This window comes from Cervus canadensis, chromosome 2 (genome assembly GCF_019320065.1).
Source record: "Cervus canadensis isolate Bull #8, Minnesota chromosome 2, ASM1932006v1, whole genome shotgun sequence".
In the NCBI taxonomy this organism is placed as follows: Eukaryota; Metazoa; Chordata; class Mammalia; order Artiodactyla; family Cervidae; genus Cervus; species Cervus canadensis.
The window spans coordinates 72,920,423-72,938,738 of record NC_057387.1 but is presented as its reverse complement, the minus strand read 5'-3'; the positions used below and the strand labels follow the sequence as shown (position 1 = coordinate 72,938,738).

Below are 18,316 nucleotides of genomic sequence, written 5' to 3'. Positions count from 1 at the left end.
GAGACTAGATAATTTAATTATGATAATCCATTCTATGGGCTATCATACCAACACCAGAAATGGCCTTTCAATGCATATTTGTTGGCATGACTTGAAGGGAGAAAGGCAGGCCAGGGAAGAGTTACTATAGTGGGTAACCATACAGCATCATTTACTAGCGAAGATTAGTAAATTAGTTTCACTCTTATCTCAAGGTGCTCCATGGCTCCGTCTGTAAGATTTTCCATAGGGTTCTAAGGACTGAGATTCTGCTCAGGGAAAGGTCAAAACACCTGAACACCTTCAATGGCTAAAATCTGTTGTTCCTTCAAAGATATTTTTTACATATTTGCTTAACAATTGTTTAAGAGAGCAGCTGAGTGTTACAATGGGAAATTAAAGACGATGAACCACAGATGGCATGAACTTGTCCTAAAAGATAGTTCTTAAAGTAATGTTTGGTTAACATACAGCAACTTCTACAAAAATTAATATATTTAAAAATTTTAAAAAAAAGCTCTTTTCTCATTCTTTATCCTATCATCATGTAGCAATTACTCTTCAAATCCTCAGAGTAATTCCATGACAAATAGATCTCACCAAATCAATCCCTCTCAAACAAAACCAACCACAAACACAGCTATTCTCCATTTCAGTGTCCATAACTTAAAAATGTGAATATTCCTGGTAGATGGCCTGTCTCAGTTGCTGGTAAGATCAAATGCGATAACTCCTATGAAAGTGTGAAGGATAAAAGCACTGTACAAATACAAGGTATTAGGAGTATGAATTCATCAAAGGTTTAACATGCACTTAACAAAGCATCTCTGAGTCCCTATCTAGTCATCAGCTCTGCATAGCCTTCACATTCTCTTCCCACAGTCGTTTCTGAAAACCAGACGTTGGTCTGCAGTTTCCTTGCAACAAAAGGACAGATCCCTCTCCACTTTCAGATTGGAAGGGGGATTATAAAAGTGTGGTGTTCCATGCTGTTGAAACTAAAGATACTTAAGTAATGGAGAGAAATGTCAAAGATAATGCAAAAAGCAGACAGACATGCATGGTTTAGACTGGAGCCTGAAATGGAAAAAGGCAGCAGCATAAATGAGTATAGGGTTAAGGGTTTTCATTCTATCTCATTCAAGCCACTGCAATTAACAATCCAAAAGATATAAATGTTTGAGAGTTTGAGAGTGAGAATTCTTTGAGAACTAGCACTCAGTACTACTCTTAGTAATTTAATGATATTTTATAGCACTTCAAGTATCTTCCCAAAGGAAAGCAAAAAAAAAAGGTTGTTTCTTGGTAAGGCTGTGCCTCTATATTATAGACTTAAGGTTTTTTCTACACTCTCTTTATCAGTTTTGAAGAATGATAAAAGTTTAAATAAAAAATGGATGGGTCAATAATAAGAATACTGAAGTTCTCAAATGCCCTTCTTTTTAAACCCCCACCCCAATTACATCCCTCCCTTGAGGATATTTACAATCCTCTATGACACATGCTCTGTACCTTCTTGGTTCAAGGAAAACACACCTACAGCATTTCAAATTAACTACTGACCCTTACTCTCACACTATAAACAAACCCTTTTCAAAATCTCAATTGCATTGTGTCCACATTGATTAAAGCTTGAAGCCTGGTGACCTCATGTGGTGTTAACTTCTCCCATGCACCAACAGCATTCTGCCTTTCTACTCAATTACTCCCTTTGGTGCCAGAGGATCGCTACCCAATGAACATACACAATGGACTTCTGCTTCATTACACTAACCAACAGCAGGATAGAAATAAGCAGAAGAGGAATAAACAAGCTAATTTATCATGAAGACAGAGCAAGCTTTCACCAGTCGCGCCATGGAAAACTTCAGTGGTTAACAGGAATATCAATAGTCTGGAGGTTATGTTTATGATCTTACAGATTGCAGACAGAGCCAAATGGGCTCTCAGTGATTAAAGAATTTTTCAGATTAGCAGGTGTGAACACATGCACACAAAAACCATGCCTTAAAACTCTGGAGTCCTACATAAAACCTACCAAATAATTATTTGGGGAAGCACAACCCAGGGCTTTGGATAATGTGGACTGACACCCTGGTAATTTGCCCCAAGTGTTCGACCTAACTTGGGGGCCCCTCTTATTCATCTTTGACGAGGTGGTCAGGAGGGACCCAGCCTCTTTGTGAGAGGGGTCTGGATGCCCCCCCCTTCATTAGGCATGGCAAGGACACAGCAGCTGATTGAATTAACAACTTTGGAGGGCTTCAGTCCCAGTTCCCAGACATTAGCACCATCATCCAGAACAAATTAAAAGTCTCACAGCAATTAAGCAGATTTTGAAAATGAATTTCCCATGGTTCAATGGTTCAACAAGCAATCTTGAGTTAAGTATTAGAGAGGAGTTTTAGAAGGAGAGGAGGAACTGACTGCTGAATTTCCAAAGAAAGCACATAATTGGTAGAGGCATAAACAATAAACTTCTGAGCCTCTGCTAACTAGGCTTTTACATTTCTTTTATATAAAATTGGAAATAGTCAAACAGAAGTGTGAAAGAATAAAAAATTAACATGGAACTGTATTAAATGGTGGATTTTAGGAGGATTCTTTTCCTTTTTTCTTTGCTTTTAATTCCTTTAACATCATTGTATTCTTGTTGAAAACAAATAAAATTAGGAGGCAACAAAAATGTGTCTTGCTAGTCACTAGAGTTTAATTTCACATAAGCAATCTAAACATGACTCTAGAACCACCTTCTTCTCCCTGGACCAGTGTATCCAGGTTCAGAGCAGGCAGAAAACCTTTTATGAACTCTGCGAGACTTCACACTGGGAGTTCATTCTTGGCTTAAAAGAATAAGACTAATAATAAAATAACATGCAGCACAGTCTATGTGCTTACTGTTTGCAAGTTACTATACACACAGTTTTCATTTCACAAATTATTTCACATAATCCTCACAGCAATGTTATAAAACAAGCACTATTACTCTAGATGAGGAAACTCTAACTCGGAGTTTAAATAATTTTTCAAGACCACATAGCCAACAAGGGCTATGTACCTTGTTAAGAAACAGGATTTCTATTCAGTCCTTCCAAACCCTTGCTTACATTTAGAATAGCAAACTCCCATTTCCAGTGTGGCTTTACCTAGCCTTTCGAGCAGTAGATAGGTTCATAGTGCATGAACACACATACACAAGTGCCATTATTTTAGAGAGGAAGGCCTGAATGATGATGTGTGATGACCCAACCAAGGAGGAATTTCTGTGGCCTCTTTCAAGCCTCCATTTTCTCTTCATCACTCCCCTACCTCTCCCCCGACTCTTGTGCCAGCCTGTGTCCCCTCCCCAACACTCCCACCTCTAGAATGAAAGGTAGGTGTGGCTAAGAGAAGTCCAAGTCCAGCTTTTGTGTGGCTTCTCCCTGGTTTTTGCTTCCTTCTCTTTCGGTTTACATCTTCTTCTCAAATCTCTGTTCCCACATCTCCACTGGAAAGTCAATAGGCCCAGGTTCCTGTTTGCCGGCAGGCACATATTCTGCACAGCATGTTTCAGTACTGTTCATGAACCTGGAAGGATGTGTGGATGAATTCATTCCCACCCACCAGACCGACAAGCTGAGCACAATGGAATGCAGAGGTGGTTATTCGAATGTCTCGTGCTGTCTTGTCAAGAGCAGTTATAAAAGTTGACATCATAAATACATTACTGATCTCTAAGAAGAACCATAAATACATCTGCAAAATTTTAGAAAGAAAACTTTGAAAGATGCATTTTCCATCTTTAAAAGTTTTTTTTAAAAAATTAAGCAAGTCATATTTTTTTTAAAAAGCTCCTAAAAAAACAGCCCTCATGGAACAGAAGAAACACATTTACTTCTTAAAGAAATCACAAAACTCTATTATGGTTCACATTCCCATCTGAATATTCAAAATTCATGTACAAGGTGTGTTCCCTTTTTCCAAGCAAACTTTATCAACTAGTATGGATTGTTCAGTTGCTACGTCACATCTGACTCTTTGAGACCCCATGGACTATTGCATGCCTGGATCCACTGTCCTTCGTTTTCTTCTGGAGTTTGCTCAAACTCATGTCCATTTTGGTCAGTGATGCTATCTAGTCATCTCATCCTCCACTGCTCTCTTCTCCTTTTGCCTTCAATCTTTCCCAGCATCAGGGTCTCTTCCAATGAGTCAGCTCTTCGCATCAGGTGGCCAAAGTACTAGAACTTTAGCTTCAGCATCAGTCCTTTCAATGAATATTCAAGGTTGATTTCCTTTAGGACTGACTGGTTTGATCTGCCCTTATAGCCAAATAAAGACCAAATACATAAATCAGACCTGGTAGTATAATCAGTGTAACAGTAGGCATAGGTAATGAAACATTCTTCTAGCAGTCTGTAATTTTGGTTCAAACCTTTTCTCCTTGCAACTTCTCCGGGCCCTAGTTTCTACAACTAGAGAAGAGCCTTAGTTTCTACACCTAGCATTGAGGACCCAGCACAGCCAAAACTGGACAAATAAAATTTTTTTTTTTTTAGTTATAAAAGACTAGCCCAGAAGAGAGTGTTACAAATTTTAGGGCTGATCTTAAAGTTGAAGTATTTTGGCTGCCTCTGTAACAGGTCCAAAATGCAAGGTGTTTATTTCTTCAAAAAGTATTACTGAGGGATCAGGTAGAGAGGGAGGTGGGAGGGGGGATCGGGATGCGGAATACATGTAAATCCATGGCTGATTCATGTCAATGTATGGCAAAAACCACTACAATATTGTAAAGTAATTAGCCTCCAACTAATAAAAATAAATGGAAAAAAAAAGTATTACTGAGCATCTATACCATACCACCCTGTGGTAATCATGGAAAATAAAGATGCACAAGATAGATGACATGTTGTCATGTAGCTTACAGTCTTATAGGAACTATATTTTAACTTTATTTTTTCTTTATAATTCCTTATGATACACCATGGTAATTCTAGCTAAAGTTTCAGAATTAGTTAATATTTTATAAGGGAAAGATCATTTTTTTCCTTGAAGCTTGACTTTCAAACGTCTTTGTCATTTACGTTCTATCTAGAAGCAAAAACATTTCCCAATGGATGATGACTTCAATTTTATAATGTAAAACAGATGAACAACTGGGATTTGCTATGCAGCAAGCATGGATGGCATCTCTCTTCCACGCATTGAGTGATAGTCATTTAAAACTCAAGCTACCTAGGCTCATCTATGCTACAAAGAGCCACGAGTACTGGCAAGCATTTTCAAAGGCAAAATTTAAGATTCAAATTAAATCTTAATGAAAACTATCACTAACTGGATCAAAAAGTTAATTGCTCTAGTTCACCAAATGTATGGATGACATGCTTCTTGAACTGTTGGCTTGCATGGATTATGCTAAACGGGAAAGTGATCAAGCAGGGTGGCTGGGGTTCTAATTTTATGTAATCCACTAAGAGGCAGAAATAAGCTGCCATGAGCCTAACTAGATGTGGGATGACTAAAAAAACTTTAAAAAGTTAATTTTGTCAACTTCGAATTCAGGGAAATGGCTAATGTATACTGATCAATCGAGCACATATGCGCAGGTAACTTGTCTTATTTAAACCCACAACCACCTAGGAAGGAGATATTTTTAGATGAGAAAGTTGAGGTTCATAACATGCATATGGTTTGTCCAAGTTGGATAACAAACCAGACCACACACACTGATCAACCATAAAACTGCATGCCATTTGTTAGAAAATCTGATTATTTGAATGCAAGGATCAGTAAGTCTATCATTGAACAGAAACATATGGAAAACTTGGAGCTAACACCATGCTGTTTTTCAGTGCAACAATTTCCTAGGAATCTTATAAGTACCCCAAGTCATTAAAGGCAACTTTCAAATTTCTGTACCAGCGCTGCCTGGCAGGGAGAGTTACTCTAACATGAGATGCACAGAGAGTCAGTGGCTTCCCAGGACAGACTTGGTATCGGTACCTAACCACATCCTGACCTGGAAATGTGATCTTCTCAAATAGATACTAGTGCTGATTTTGTTTAAATACCAAGCCTACTGCTCATCTTTCTCCCAAACTATATTTTCTCTCTGTTTTTTTTAACAGGTAGGTAGGGTAGAGAAGAAGGGACATGAAAGAATTTCCTGATATTTATAAAGGAAAAAAGAAAATGCTAATTGAACGGTGACTTTAGTATACTTTTCATTTAAAAATCTTGGGTGTCTACAAATTATCCTGTTTCTTTCTCTTTCATCACCTATTATCCAGAAACAGCATGTTCTCATAGAGCAGAACTCTGTTCCGTTTGGGCATGTTCAAAGACCAATGCCAGCCAAGGGTTTAACACGGGCTGGCTCATGAGCAGGCAAATGCTGTACAGTTAGGAGGAAGGGTGCCTGAAAGGATGTCCAAGGCCCTGGAGTTGCCTGACACAGACAAGTCCCTCCCCACCCTCCCCACCTCCACCTCACAATTTTGCAGAAGCGGATCCCTTCTAAGTACAGGTGTGTTCTTTTAAGTGACAGTAAGGCTCCTGGTGCAATCTTTCCAAAGCTTCAGTTAAAATCTTATCTACAACTTCCCATAGCCCAGGCACGCAGGAGCTAAAGTCAGAGCCCATTTCACACAAGCCAGGACTAGCTCAACAGACCAGAGAAAAGAAAGGAATGTGGGGATGTGTGTTTTCTCCACTTGAGGCATTCCATTCTCAGGCGAATTACAACCTAAATGAGAGCAGATAAAATACATAAGAACCCAGAGTAAAACGAACAGGAAAAAAAAAACCTGATCTGCCTTGAGAGATGGCTGGGTTTCACAAATATCGAACTCAACTTTTTGGTTGTGATCACCTGAAGACCTGCATGCTAAACACAGACTCAAAAAAAAATAATAATTATAGTTAAATCAGAGGACGCAAAAAACAGTGCTTTGTGACTCTGCTTAATATCAACAAAAATAAAAGAATTTACCCTGTAATACTTGTACCTCTAAAATCACAAAAATAGGCTTGTCAGTCACAATGGCATGAGGCCTATTTTCAATTACCTTCAGAGTGAAGAAATGGCAGAAACAAAGCATGAGCAATTTTGTTGTTTCTTTGGTATGTAAAACAGATCCAAAAAATATAGGGCACGTCACTTCCCCTAAACTCACTACAATTTCAGAATTATGCCTGCCACAAACACCCGCTGGAAGCACAAAAGTTAGTCACAAAATTTTAGACAAGAAGCTTCAGACTGATGAAATCTTAAAACATGAGAATGGCACTTTGGTTCAATTTGGTAAGGACCACAGTACATGTATTTTTTTTTTTTTAATTTTAAATTTACAGTTTCTCAGTCAGGACAAAGGGGATATACTACCCTCTCAGAAAGCAAGGAATTTAGCTTGTTTTTAAGTATGTAGTATTCTTTAAAATCCACATAGAACAGCTTAACATTCCATACAATCCTGTTGCTTCATAAGAAATGAGCTAAGAATATTAAGTACACAAAAGCAAGCAGGAGAGGACAGTAAAGTTATTACTATTTTATTTTCAAGGAACAGAAAAGTCAACAGAGCTTTAAGAACCACAAACTGGAATTTTCTGCCCAATAACTCGAAGGTCTCAGATAGAAATCTGATGATTTTCACCCTGCAACTCGGGAGGAGATACATGCTTGGAGTGCTGACCGTCATTAGAGTCTGAGTCTAAACCAAGACACTTAATTGTGTAAACTGAGCCTCTTCCCTTTCTTGGGACTCTGATCCCTCCTCAAAGGAAGTGAGACAAGATGATCTCCAAGGCCCTTTCAACTTTGCAATTTAATAGCAGAAAGTTCCACAGCTCCCTTTGAGCCCAAATAATACCAAACTGGACAGATACTGTGGATCCAAAAAGCTGCACCCATGGCAAGCATTAAGATCACACAGCTTTAGAGTGGAACAATTAACATGCGCCAGCCTATAACGTAATGAAGCCACTGCAGTGGGGGTGGGAGAGGGTTCTAGTGTGAAATGGTTTGCCTATATCCAGACACCCCACAACCCTGGGAATGCTCCCTTTCTCTTCCTGTGTCCTCCTATTACTTACCACATGCCTACATCTCTTTGCTGCCAGTGAATTTCTACAGCAAATCATCCCAACTGTTGTAGACTTAGAAAATGGCATAACCAACCTCTATTAAAATTGTGTATAAAGCCAAAGTAATAGACCTGGAGCAAAATGTGCATGCTTTAGGATAACAACTTAGACTCATATTCTTTTTCACTAGTTATCTGCAACAATATTATTATATCTACCATCTTGGGAAGGCACCTTATGAGGCATAACAATTATAATGGGAATCCATGTTAGAAAGTAGTTGAACTCTGTATGCACTCTCAAACCCAAAATGAGTAATGCTTTGGGTTATTTCACTTCCCTCTGTCTAAATTGATCCATGAATCTGGAGGTGTTTGACAAAGTGGTGGTGACTCAAGAAAGAAAAAGAATAGAAAATAAACGACCTCAAGGCTACGTTTTTCCAAATCTAAGAGCAGAGAGGTACAGAGAAAGAAAAGTAGGAGAGACGGATACAGGATTAAGCAGATGTTTTCAGCAAAAAGTCCTCTGAGAATTACATCTCTGGTGGCCCTGGCTCCATGAGGATCCAGAGGGTGCCTTGTCCTCGGGATCGTGGCTTCCTCACTACAATCATCCATGAAATAGGAGGCCTCTGCCCCACATCACAGTTGAGGGCTGGAGTCAAGAAGCTTCTGTAACTTATGTGAGATCACGGAGACCACAGATGGTCTGCTAAGTTACAGTCAAGTTCATCTCACCGACATGATGCTGCCCTGACACCAGGCTGTCTCTCTGGGAGGAGCTTAGCCCAAAACTAAAAGCAGCAGTTAATGGCCCCCAGCCAGCTCTCATGAGCTTAACCTTATTAATCTGGGACTGGCGGGGCAAGGAGCAGGGAGGGGGGACAGACTGCATCATTTAAGGATCGGTTACCTTCTTCCTAAAGAAAAATCATAATGCCTTGCCAAAACAAATGTAATAACTTGGCCTCTTCTTTCAATCACTTCTGCTTTCTTGGAAATGTGTATTTGTGGATAAAGCCTCTGAGTTAATCCAGGGAATTAACTGGAAGATTAAGAAGGCCCTATAATTCCTATGGGTCAGTGAAAAAAAAAAACACCCTTTACCAAGGAATATTAAAAGAATAGAGTAGGAAGAAAAAAGAAGGAGCAGAAATTGCACTTGGAGTCCCAGGATTTAAACAGGCATTGAAGACAGAAACACTAGCTCAGTTTGGGGAAAGTGTGTGGCATCAGAAGTAGATTCTGGAAATCCAGGCATAAGCTAAGACCCAAAGAGTGTTCTCATGTATTTGTAGTTATTGTCTAGTCACTAAGTGGAGTCCGTCTGTTTTCTGACCCCCTGGACTGTAGCCTGCCAGGCTCCTCTGTTCATGGGATTTTCCAGGCAAGAATACTGGTATGGGTTAGCATTTCCTGCTCTGGGGGATCTTCCCAACTCAGGGATCAAACCTGTGTCTCCTGCTTGGCAGGCAGATTCTTTACCACAAAGCCACCTGGGAAGCCCTCTCATCTGTTTACAGAGGCCTTAATTTTTCTTTCCTGAGTCCACATGCTACCCTTATCTCTTTCCTCCACATCCACATCCACCTCTCTTGTATTCAACAGTAATATTCAGGACCTACTGTGTATGCTAAGTCTAGCTGGCATTCAGGTCAGGAACTTCAATGAGTTTTCGATTCCAACTATCAGTCACTGTTGGCTATGTGCAATAATTTCTTTTGGCAGGGGGAGCTGGGGCATAATTATCTTAGGGTCAGCCTTCCCCAGCATGGCTTGTAAGCACTGGTCAACATTTACAGTAGCTGTTGAAAAAGGTTAATATGTTTTTGTTGTTGTTCAGTCACTAAGTTGTGTTTGACTCTTCGCGACCCCATGGACTGCAGCACACCAGGCTCCTTTATTCTCTACCATCTCCCTGAGTTTGCTCAAACTCACATCTGTCGAGTTGGTGATGCCATCTGGCCACTTCATCTTCTGTTGCCCCCTTCTTCTCCTGCCCTCAAGCTTTCCCAGCATAATATATTTTAGGAATTGGGATTATTTGTACAGAAAGTAACCAGGTCGGTGAATAGTACCCAGGCAATAATGGGAGCATATGGTCTGGGAAAGGGGTAAAATCAGAACAAGCCAGTCTGAACTTTCACCTTCTACTGAATTTGTGTAGAATGTTTCATCACACTTATTTCTTTGTTTCCAGTAGAAACTGAAGGAACAATAGAAGGAGAGTGACATTAGACTTGAGAGCATGGCTTGACTGAGTTTAGGATCATGGACTTGAATGCCAGGCCTCTTACTGACTATCTCTATTAAACCCGAAAAGATCCTGATGTGATTAAATGAGAACCTCAAATTCATCTGAACTCTGGAGAAAGTACCTGCTGCTCTAGGTTGTTATGTTCACTAAATAAATCAACACAACATGTAAAATGTTTTCCATAGTCACCCAGTAAATCTTCAAAAAGGCAACATATCGTAATTGGCCAAATCCTTCACTACTGGTCAGATGACACTCTGATTATTGCTTTTGCTCCTCTACAAAATTTAATTGTGTGTGGAACATGGTGGGGGAGGGAGAGAGGGAGGGAGAGCTAGTGTTAAAGGGTTAAAGAACCTTAGGGTTTTGTGTATTCTAAAACAACAGTCCTCAATGTTTTTGGCACCAAGGACCAGTTTTCATGGGAGACAATTTTTCAACAGAGCCAGGTGGGAGGGGATGGTTTTGGGGTGACTCAAGCATATTACACTTATTGCGCACTTTATTTCTATTATTATTACATCTGCTCCAACTAAGATCATAAGGCACTAGATCTCAGAAGTTGGGGACCCCTGTTCTAAAACATATCAGCTGATCTTTTCTGTTATTTATCAATCCTTTTAGATTAGCCCTGTAAAGAAAAGGGAAAAATGCAAAACATTTCACTGTCAAGTCTGAGAACTTCAGTGCCTCAAGACCCTCCTCTCAATTCCCATCCCCATCTGGACACTGTTTCTGGGAACCATCCACATACGTCACACTTGTCTGTTCTACTGCACCACCATTATACCACCTCTGAGAAAACACAAGACCAATGAAACAGACATGATCATTTCACGTCTTGATGCTCTCTGGCTCCGATTATCTCTTAGAGTCTCTATCAAAACTGACAGCAGTAAATCTTTCAATAGAGAAAATCTATCAGCATTTTTTCCAAAGAACAAGATGTACCTATTCAAGGTATCAGCATGCAAGTCTCTGGTTTGAAACGCCCTCATTATTAGGCATGGGTGTGTATATAAACAAAAACCATCCTTTGGGGAAACTGAATTTTCAACTTTCGGTATGAAGCTCTTCTTTCAACTGCTCTGCTATCACTGCCAAACCACACCCTCTAAAATCTCTACAACCTCAGTTGACTTATTCTCTCCTCTTCCTTTGAAAAAGCCTAGACCTCTATAACTGTTTAAATATGTTAAAACCACTAACTAGAGAAAATAAAATCAAGTAATTTTCCTTAAGGCCGTAGAACTCAAACGCCTTGTGGCTAATGAACTTGGCTGCTCAGCCATCTAGATGATTCACAGAATTACAGGGACTGGTTAGAACCTGAAGACACTGGGTGGACTGGCATATGTAGACTTCCCAGAAGTTGTCCTCCTTTAGCTTGGCAAGGCTCTGCTTTATTAAGTACCGCTGGACTCCATTTCACTTATCATCAGACTTGAATTTTTTTCCTTTAACATGTTACCCAATGGTTAAAAATGGGAGGTTATTTGCATTTGCAGTCTTATTTATCATGCCTACATTCAAATCATTTCTATTCAGCCCTAGAAGTCAAGGCCTTGGCAGGTGGGCACAGGAGTACCTAATAGTTGATTATTCTTGATTGACTGGAATCCAATCCTAGCTTTGACCCTGACTAGCTATTAATAGGCCAGAGAAGGCAATGGCACCCCACTCCAGTACTCTTGCCTGGCAAATCCCATGGATGGAGGAGCCTGGTAGGCTGCAGTCCATGGGGTCGCTAAGAGTCATGCACGCTTCCCTTTCACTTCTCCCTTTCATGCATTGGAGAAGGAAATGGCAACCCACTCCAGTGTTCTTGCCTGGAGAATCCCAGGGACAGAGGAGCCTGGTGGGCTGCCGTCTATGGGGTCGCACAGAGTCGGACACGACTGAAGAGACTTAGCAGCAGCAGCAGCAGCAGCTATTAACAGGCGGCCTTGACCAATTTTACTAGACCTTTCTGTATCTCAGTTTCTTGTGTGTAAAATGAGTACAACAGCATCAGTGTGGCAAGTTTTGTGTGGCTCAAATTAAATAAAGCCTGGTACATAGTACACATTTAATGCACATTAAATTATCTATGTTGTTAATATATTTATTTCAAGATGAAATATTAATACAGCAATTTGATGACATAATTAACAAGGCTTCTCATTTCACATACTCTCAAATTCTCTATAAACAAGTGAGAACTATCATCATGTTAGAAACCTCACTGTAGGAAATCTTTTGTTAGTGAACCTGTATTAAGAGGGACTCTTTTCTGCCTCTGGCTCCCCTATGATACTCAGGCTTCAAATCTGATCTTTTCTAAGCACCAGTCAGCATTGTAGTCCTGTCCTAGGTACACATTAGGCTCTAACCAATATTTTGCACACTAGGCAGGTACCATTCATGAACTCTCAGTGAAGGACTTTCATACAATTTCAAATTCTAAATCTCCATAGAAACATCTTTATGAGGAAGATAAGGTTAGAATCTTTCCTCGGTCTACATGGATTTAAAAAAAAAAAAAATCTTTTTAAAGGCCACATTATTGCAAAATGTCAACCAGCTAGGAAAGACTTTGAGTCTAGGTCTGGGTTCCAAGCAGGGAACTTGAAAATCTTACAAAGCCACACTATTATCTCAAGGAAATGTTTCTTACTCTGAAAAAGAAAAAGGGAAAGTTCCAATCGAAGGCTAGACAGGCTGTACTAAATGATTAGATGAAAGCATGATTAGAGATTGTTAGCACTAGCATTGATTTTGTTGCAATACCCAAGGAGACAGCTTAGTTTTTTAAAAGTTAAATAATGTAATTTCAATCTACAAAAGATTTTCCACTCTTTACAAAAGAATTTCTGAAGTTCCACAGTACTTTTACCAACCATATTAGATATTCTGGTAGTTGACCAAAAAAAAAATGACATAGCTTAGTCAAATATGAAATGTTACAAAATAAAAAGCAGAATCAAATACAGAAAAATGTGGAGTAACATCAACCAAAAGTCAGTTTATTAGTTCTTTTCTCAACAGATAGCCAAACACTCAGGACTGCCAAGTATTGCATTATTAATATATGCTAAAATAAATACCACACAAGCTTAAAACCGAATACACTGAGAAACAAACCCTTATACACTTTGCATAACTGTAATTTTATTTAATTTCTTAAAATCCTGCCACTTTGCAATAAGTGACAGTAGCAAAAACTATTTATATGAATGGACCATGATCAAAACCATTCACAGTACCTATTCAAACAACAATAGCATAAAGACATGGGCTAGCTCTTTGAAAAGCAGTCATAAGTCCATGTTAAAACTGAGAAAACTGATAGTAAATGTGTGTATATGTATGTACATCATACATATATACACACATAATATTCTCAGCATAAAAAACAATGAAAGATTGTTCACATACTAAGCCTCTGAAAGAAAGTAATCTTTCCTAAAGAAATAATAATGGTCAGTTTGTTGATATTTATTTGGGTTTAAGTTTGGAATGTTCCCACTTATGGGTACGCTTAAAACAATGCAATAATTTTCTATTCATCCAATCCTGATCTTTTATACTCTTACCAGTCTTTAAAACAGGTGGGAATGGTGACCCGATTTTCCAACCATTATATCTCCCAGACATGACTAATTTGAAGCTGAGCAAATTGCACATAATAGACCAGGGAATCAAGTTCATGATTTTTAGTCGGCTGCACTCTTGTTTCAGGGAACATGGTCTCCTTCCCCTCCCCCCTTCCACCACCCTGCAGCTGCTTCTCCAGGAACAAAATTCACCAAACGTGAAATCAAAGGAAAATTATTTTTTAAATTTTCTGCAGGCTTATTTTTAAGAAGGCTAAAGATTAAGCTATATCTTTAAAAATATTTTCTTTTCCTTCAGGGGTTCTTATATTTTTAAATGAATTCTAAATACAAAATAAGTTATCCACTTAGGAAGCCTTCTCAATACATAAGAAAATAATCAAATGCATGATTTTATAAAGGCTCAAAGTTTGTACAAAAGCATGGCATGGCATAATTCAGTGAATTCTTAAGTATCTCAAATTCTACCATATAAGATATTGCTTTCCAGAGCCTTCTTGCAAAATCCCATTAAAGGTTTAGCAGTATATAGACCCTGGCACAAAACAAATGAACAAAACAAGTACAAAAACAAATAAACCAAAATAAAAAAACCTCGGTTGTAAGAAGGTTGTTGGGGTAGGGGAAGATCCCTCTTATTTCCTTTTTACGTAGTGTTTAAATTCTCCTCCATCAATTCTAGAAAGCTATAACCAAACGCCAGTCTGAAGGTCATATAAAACTCTCAAAAGCACTGAGAAATTCATACAGTTTCATAACTGAAAGGAATCTTAAACTCATCAACCTACCAATGAGAAGATTGAAGCCTGTTAGTTAACTGAAAAGGTGCCTCCTCATCAACTTAGGTGCATGGTTTGTCAATATTGTTTGGGGTGGGGGTCATTTTTGTTTTGCGAATATGTGTGTGGTGTACTTACACACTTAGAATAAGGAGCTTTGCCATTCAGCTCCTCCCCTTTCAAGGCAGTAATGTTTCCTTTCATCTAGGACAACAGTGATCAAAAGGGAACATTATACCAAAATACCAAGGCCAATTCAAAGTGAAAATTTCACTTTCTCACTTGGCCTCTGCAAATGAATTAGAAAGACACTGCATAAGCAAGATACCTGACTTCCTACCATCAACAGGGTTGAGCAGTGAAGGAGCTCTCCTTTTACTGGGGAGGGTGGAAGCAAAGGTTTCTGGATTTAGACTTTCCACTGCTCCTTGAGCTACTGATTCCACTTGTCCACTTTCTCGAAGTTCCATCCTTTGCTTAGTTTCACCTGCCTTCCAGTTTGCTGGGAAAACATATCACTTACCTTTTGTTGATATTTCCCATATTTGGGTCTTGGAGCATACCTAAGTTTTTAGATTTAACAGCCCCCCCCCCCCCCAAATCACTCTCTAAGTGGTTGAGATAAAGGCTAAGCCACTATTCAAAGTGTTTACAATGAAACGGATCTGATCTTTTCAGCCTTCAGGCCAGAACTAGGGACACAGTCTTGGCAACTGAGGGAGGAGGAAAGGTAAGAGGTAAACTTCACAACTTTCCCCAAGAAGTGTTATACAGAAATAGTTGTCTTGTTCAAGGAAAGCTGGGACTGAAGCAGTTCATATATTGAGGGGAAATCTAGACCTATCACTAACTTTTTCAGATTGTCACCAGGTACGGTCACTATAAAATTCTATTGGAAAAACAACCCTTGGCCCAGTTTACTCCAAACAAACTTCTCTTTGAACACGCAACCTTTCTGAACCTATGGCAACTCCAGCGGCCACTCATGAGTGCCCTTGGACCTTCTCCTCCATATTAAGATTCCAGAAATGATGCCAGTTCCAGAAAGGCTCTAAGAAACCTACAACAGTGGATAATGGGCTAGATCAGCTTTAGAAAAGGAAAAAGAAACACACACCAACAAATACCAGGGCACTGTGTGTAATGGTTCGCTGCTTGTGCAAAAACCTCAAAGAGGATGAAGGTCAGACAGGGATAATAGGCCAATTTAATTCTGAAAGCACAAGGTGCAAGAAATTTTAATTATGGTCTGCCACTGAAATCACACAAGATCCAATGGCATCTAACTGCAACTGCTCATCAAGGGAGACAAGAGGTATAATTGTAACCGCTGCATAATCACTGTGAGGGCACAGGGAAGGCTGCCTTCAGCTCCCAGTAGAGAATGTATTAAGAGCCTCGAAAAATCCAATACAGGGTAACATGGAGATTGCACTTAGCTAAACAGGAGCTCATCGGGGTCGGGGCGGGGAGGTTTTCAAGAATAAAAAAAATTAAGCTGTTTGACCCAAACTGAGGATATGAGCTTGGAAAACTCGGAACCTCTTTCTGCTTTGTGGATACATACACAGAGAAAGGCATGTTCTCCTCTAGAAATTTCTCTCCTTGAGAAAGCTTCACCCACTCTCCTTTGTTTAAACTGTTAGCTTGGATGTTACAGTGATTTTCAGAACCAGACTCCCTTTCATTTGTTCCCATCCAACCCCAGCCTGGAGACAAAACGCCACGCACACCACTCGGGGTGCCCAAGCCTGTGCAGCCCTCCCAACCACGACGACACCAGCACCACGCGGGCTCTGGAAAAGAGACGCTCGCAGAAAGCCCCTCCGTGGACTCTCCGCTCCCCAAAGTTGTACAAATCTGCGAAATAAGGAAGCCAAGCCTTGCATCCGCACCCGCGGCGAAGTTGGCGCTGAAGTTTGCGCCGGGACGTCCTGAATCTCGAGGGGGAGGGGAAAGCGACCGTGCGGAGGGGCGGGAGGATGGAGATGAGACGGAGACACAGCGAGAAGAAGGGAGTCTTCTGAGTGGAAGGTCCATGAAACCATCCTCTTCACCCGGAAGCCTGTTTAGCTGGAGAGGTTCGGGCGATACACGCCAGGGGAGGTCTCCCGGGGGAAGCTGTCACCTGCAGGGGGCTGTGGCGGGGGCCGCCCTCCGAGGCGCCAGGGCAAGACCTGGGGCTCCAGGCTCACAGGCTCTCGGGGCTCTAAGAAATGGGGGAAGGGAGATTCCCCAGAGGCCAAATGCAACACCTTTCTGATAGGCGTTTTCCCTCCGACCTCTCCAACTTCCCGCGGCGCTGGCCGAGGACTTTCTCCCACCGAACCTCACCCCATCCAAGCTCCCAGCCCAGGCTCGGACTTCGCCAACTGCCACGGCTGGGGGTGGCTTGGGGATGCGGCGAGGAAGCAAGAGGGCACGAAGGTCAGGACCCAAAATGCAAACTCTCAACCCCCAGCTGAGACAACCAAAAGCGTTTACACATGCAGAGATCACAGCCCAGTAACAGGGCTCGGGGTTGCGCCGGGCGCAGTTCTCCGACTCTTCAGTTGTTCCTAATAAAGTCGATTACGTTGCCCTCCCAGAGCTGATTGGGAGGGAACCGAGAGGAAAAGGGGGGAACGCGGGAAAAAGCCGGGGGGAGCAGCAATCAAGTTTGTAACCCAGCGCTTCCTCGCGCGATCCGTCGCCATGCTTAAGATTCCCACCCCCGCCACCCCCCTCTTTCCTTTCAAGTGGATACTGAAACTAGGCCAAAACTTTTTCCCCTCCTTTTCTCAGCCACTAGACTGGATTGTGCCCCACGGAGCCCCATGGAGCTCTGCTTTCTTAAGCACAATAGCCGGACTAATTAGATCATAGAAGCAAGGCAGTGATACTGTAACAAGTAGCCCGAGAGGCAAAGAGGGAAGGGGCCCGAAAAGAGAGAAAGGGGGAAAAGTTTGCAGCTCTCGCACTTACCAATCAAGCCTCCCACCAGAAAGGCGATGATTTGGAACACAAGCAGAATCCCACCAACAATGCACAGCTTCTTGGTGCTCATGTTTTCTATAATTGCCCCAGCCATTTTTGCGCCCCCCTTTTTCTTTCCTCCTTGAAATAAATGTTTTAGGGTGTGTTTTTGCTCCCTCTCCGCTCACGCTCCCTTCTCCCTCGCCTCCTTTCCAGGCGCTGCAAAACTTCAGGGGTACGGGAGCGCGGCGAGGATGGGACCGGGACGAAAGGCGCCCGCGCGGATTCCCCCGGCGCAGCCGGCTCGGGCTCCCCCAATGCCCGGAGCTGTGATTGTGGCCGCTCCGCCGCCTGTGGACGCTTAAAGGAGCAGGGAAGCGATCACATGACGCCGCCTCCCTCCCTTTCTTCCTCCCTCCCTCTCGCGCTTCCTCCCTCCCTCCCTCCCTTCCTCTCCCCCTTGCCCGCCCGTGCGGGGCTCCGAGCTCCGCCGGGTGCCGGTGTCCCACTCCCGGGTCTGGCAGGCAGCCTGTCCCGCCAGGAGCTGGTATGGTTGAGGGGGCTGCTGTTGTTGTTTAGTGGGTTCCCCCTACTCCGCTTCCCACACGTTTCCTCTTTTGGTGCGAGATTTAAATCACCCGTGGGCAGCTTTGCAGACCTTTAACTTACGCGTTGACTTTAGGA

General features: G+C 41.5%; 1 protein-coding gene across 1 annotated transcript in view; it reads right to left on the bottom strand.

Annotated features, from left to right (window-relative positions):
• The window catches only part of WLS (Wnt ligand secretion mediator), a 115,188-nt gene extending 97,165 nt beyond the window's left edge, over positions 1-18,023 (bottom strand). The window contains exon 1 of the mRNA XM_043461007.1: positions 17,642-18,023. Coding sequence (XP_043316942.1) covers positions 17,642-17,747 — 106 coding nt within the window. The 5' untranslated portion in view covers positions 17,748-18,023. The remainder of the gene's footprint in view (positions 1-17,641) is intronic.
• Positions 18,024-18,316: the final 293 nt, after the last annotated feature.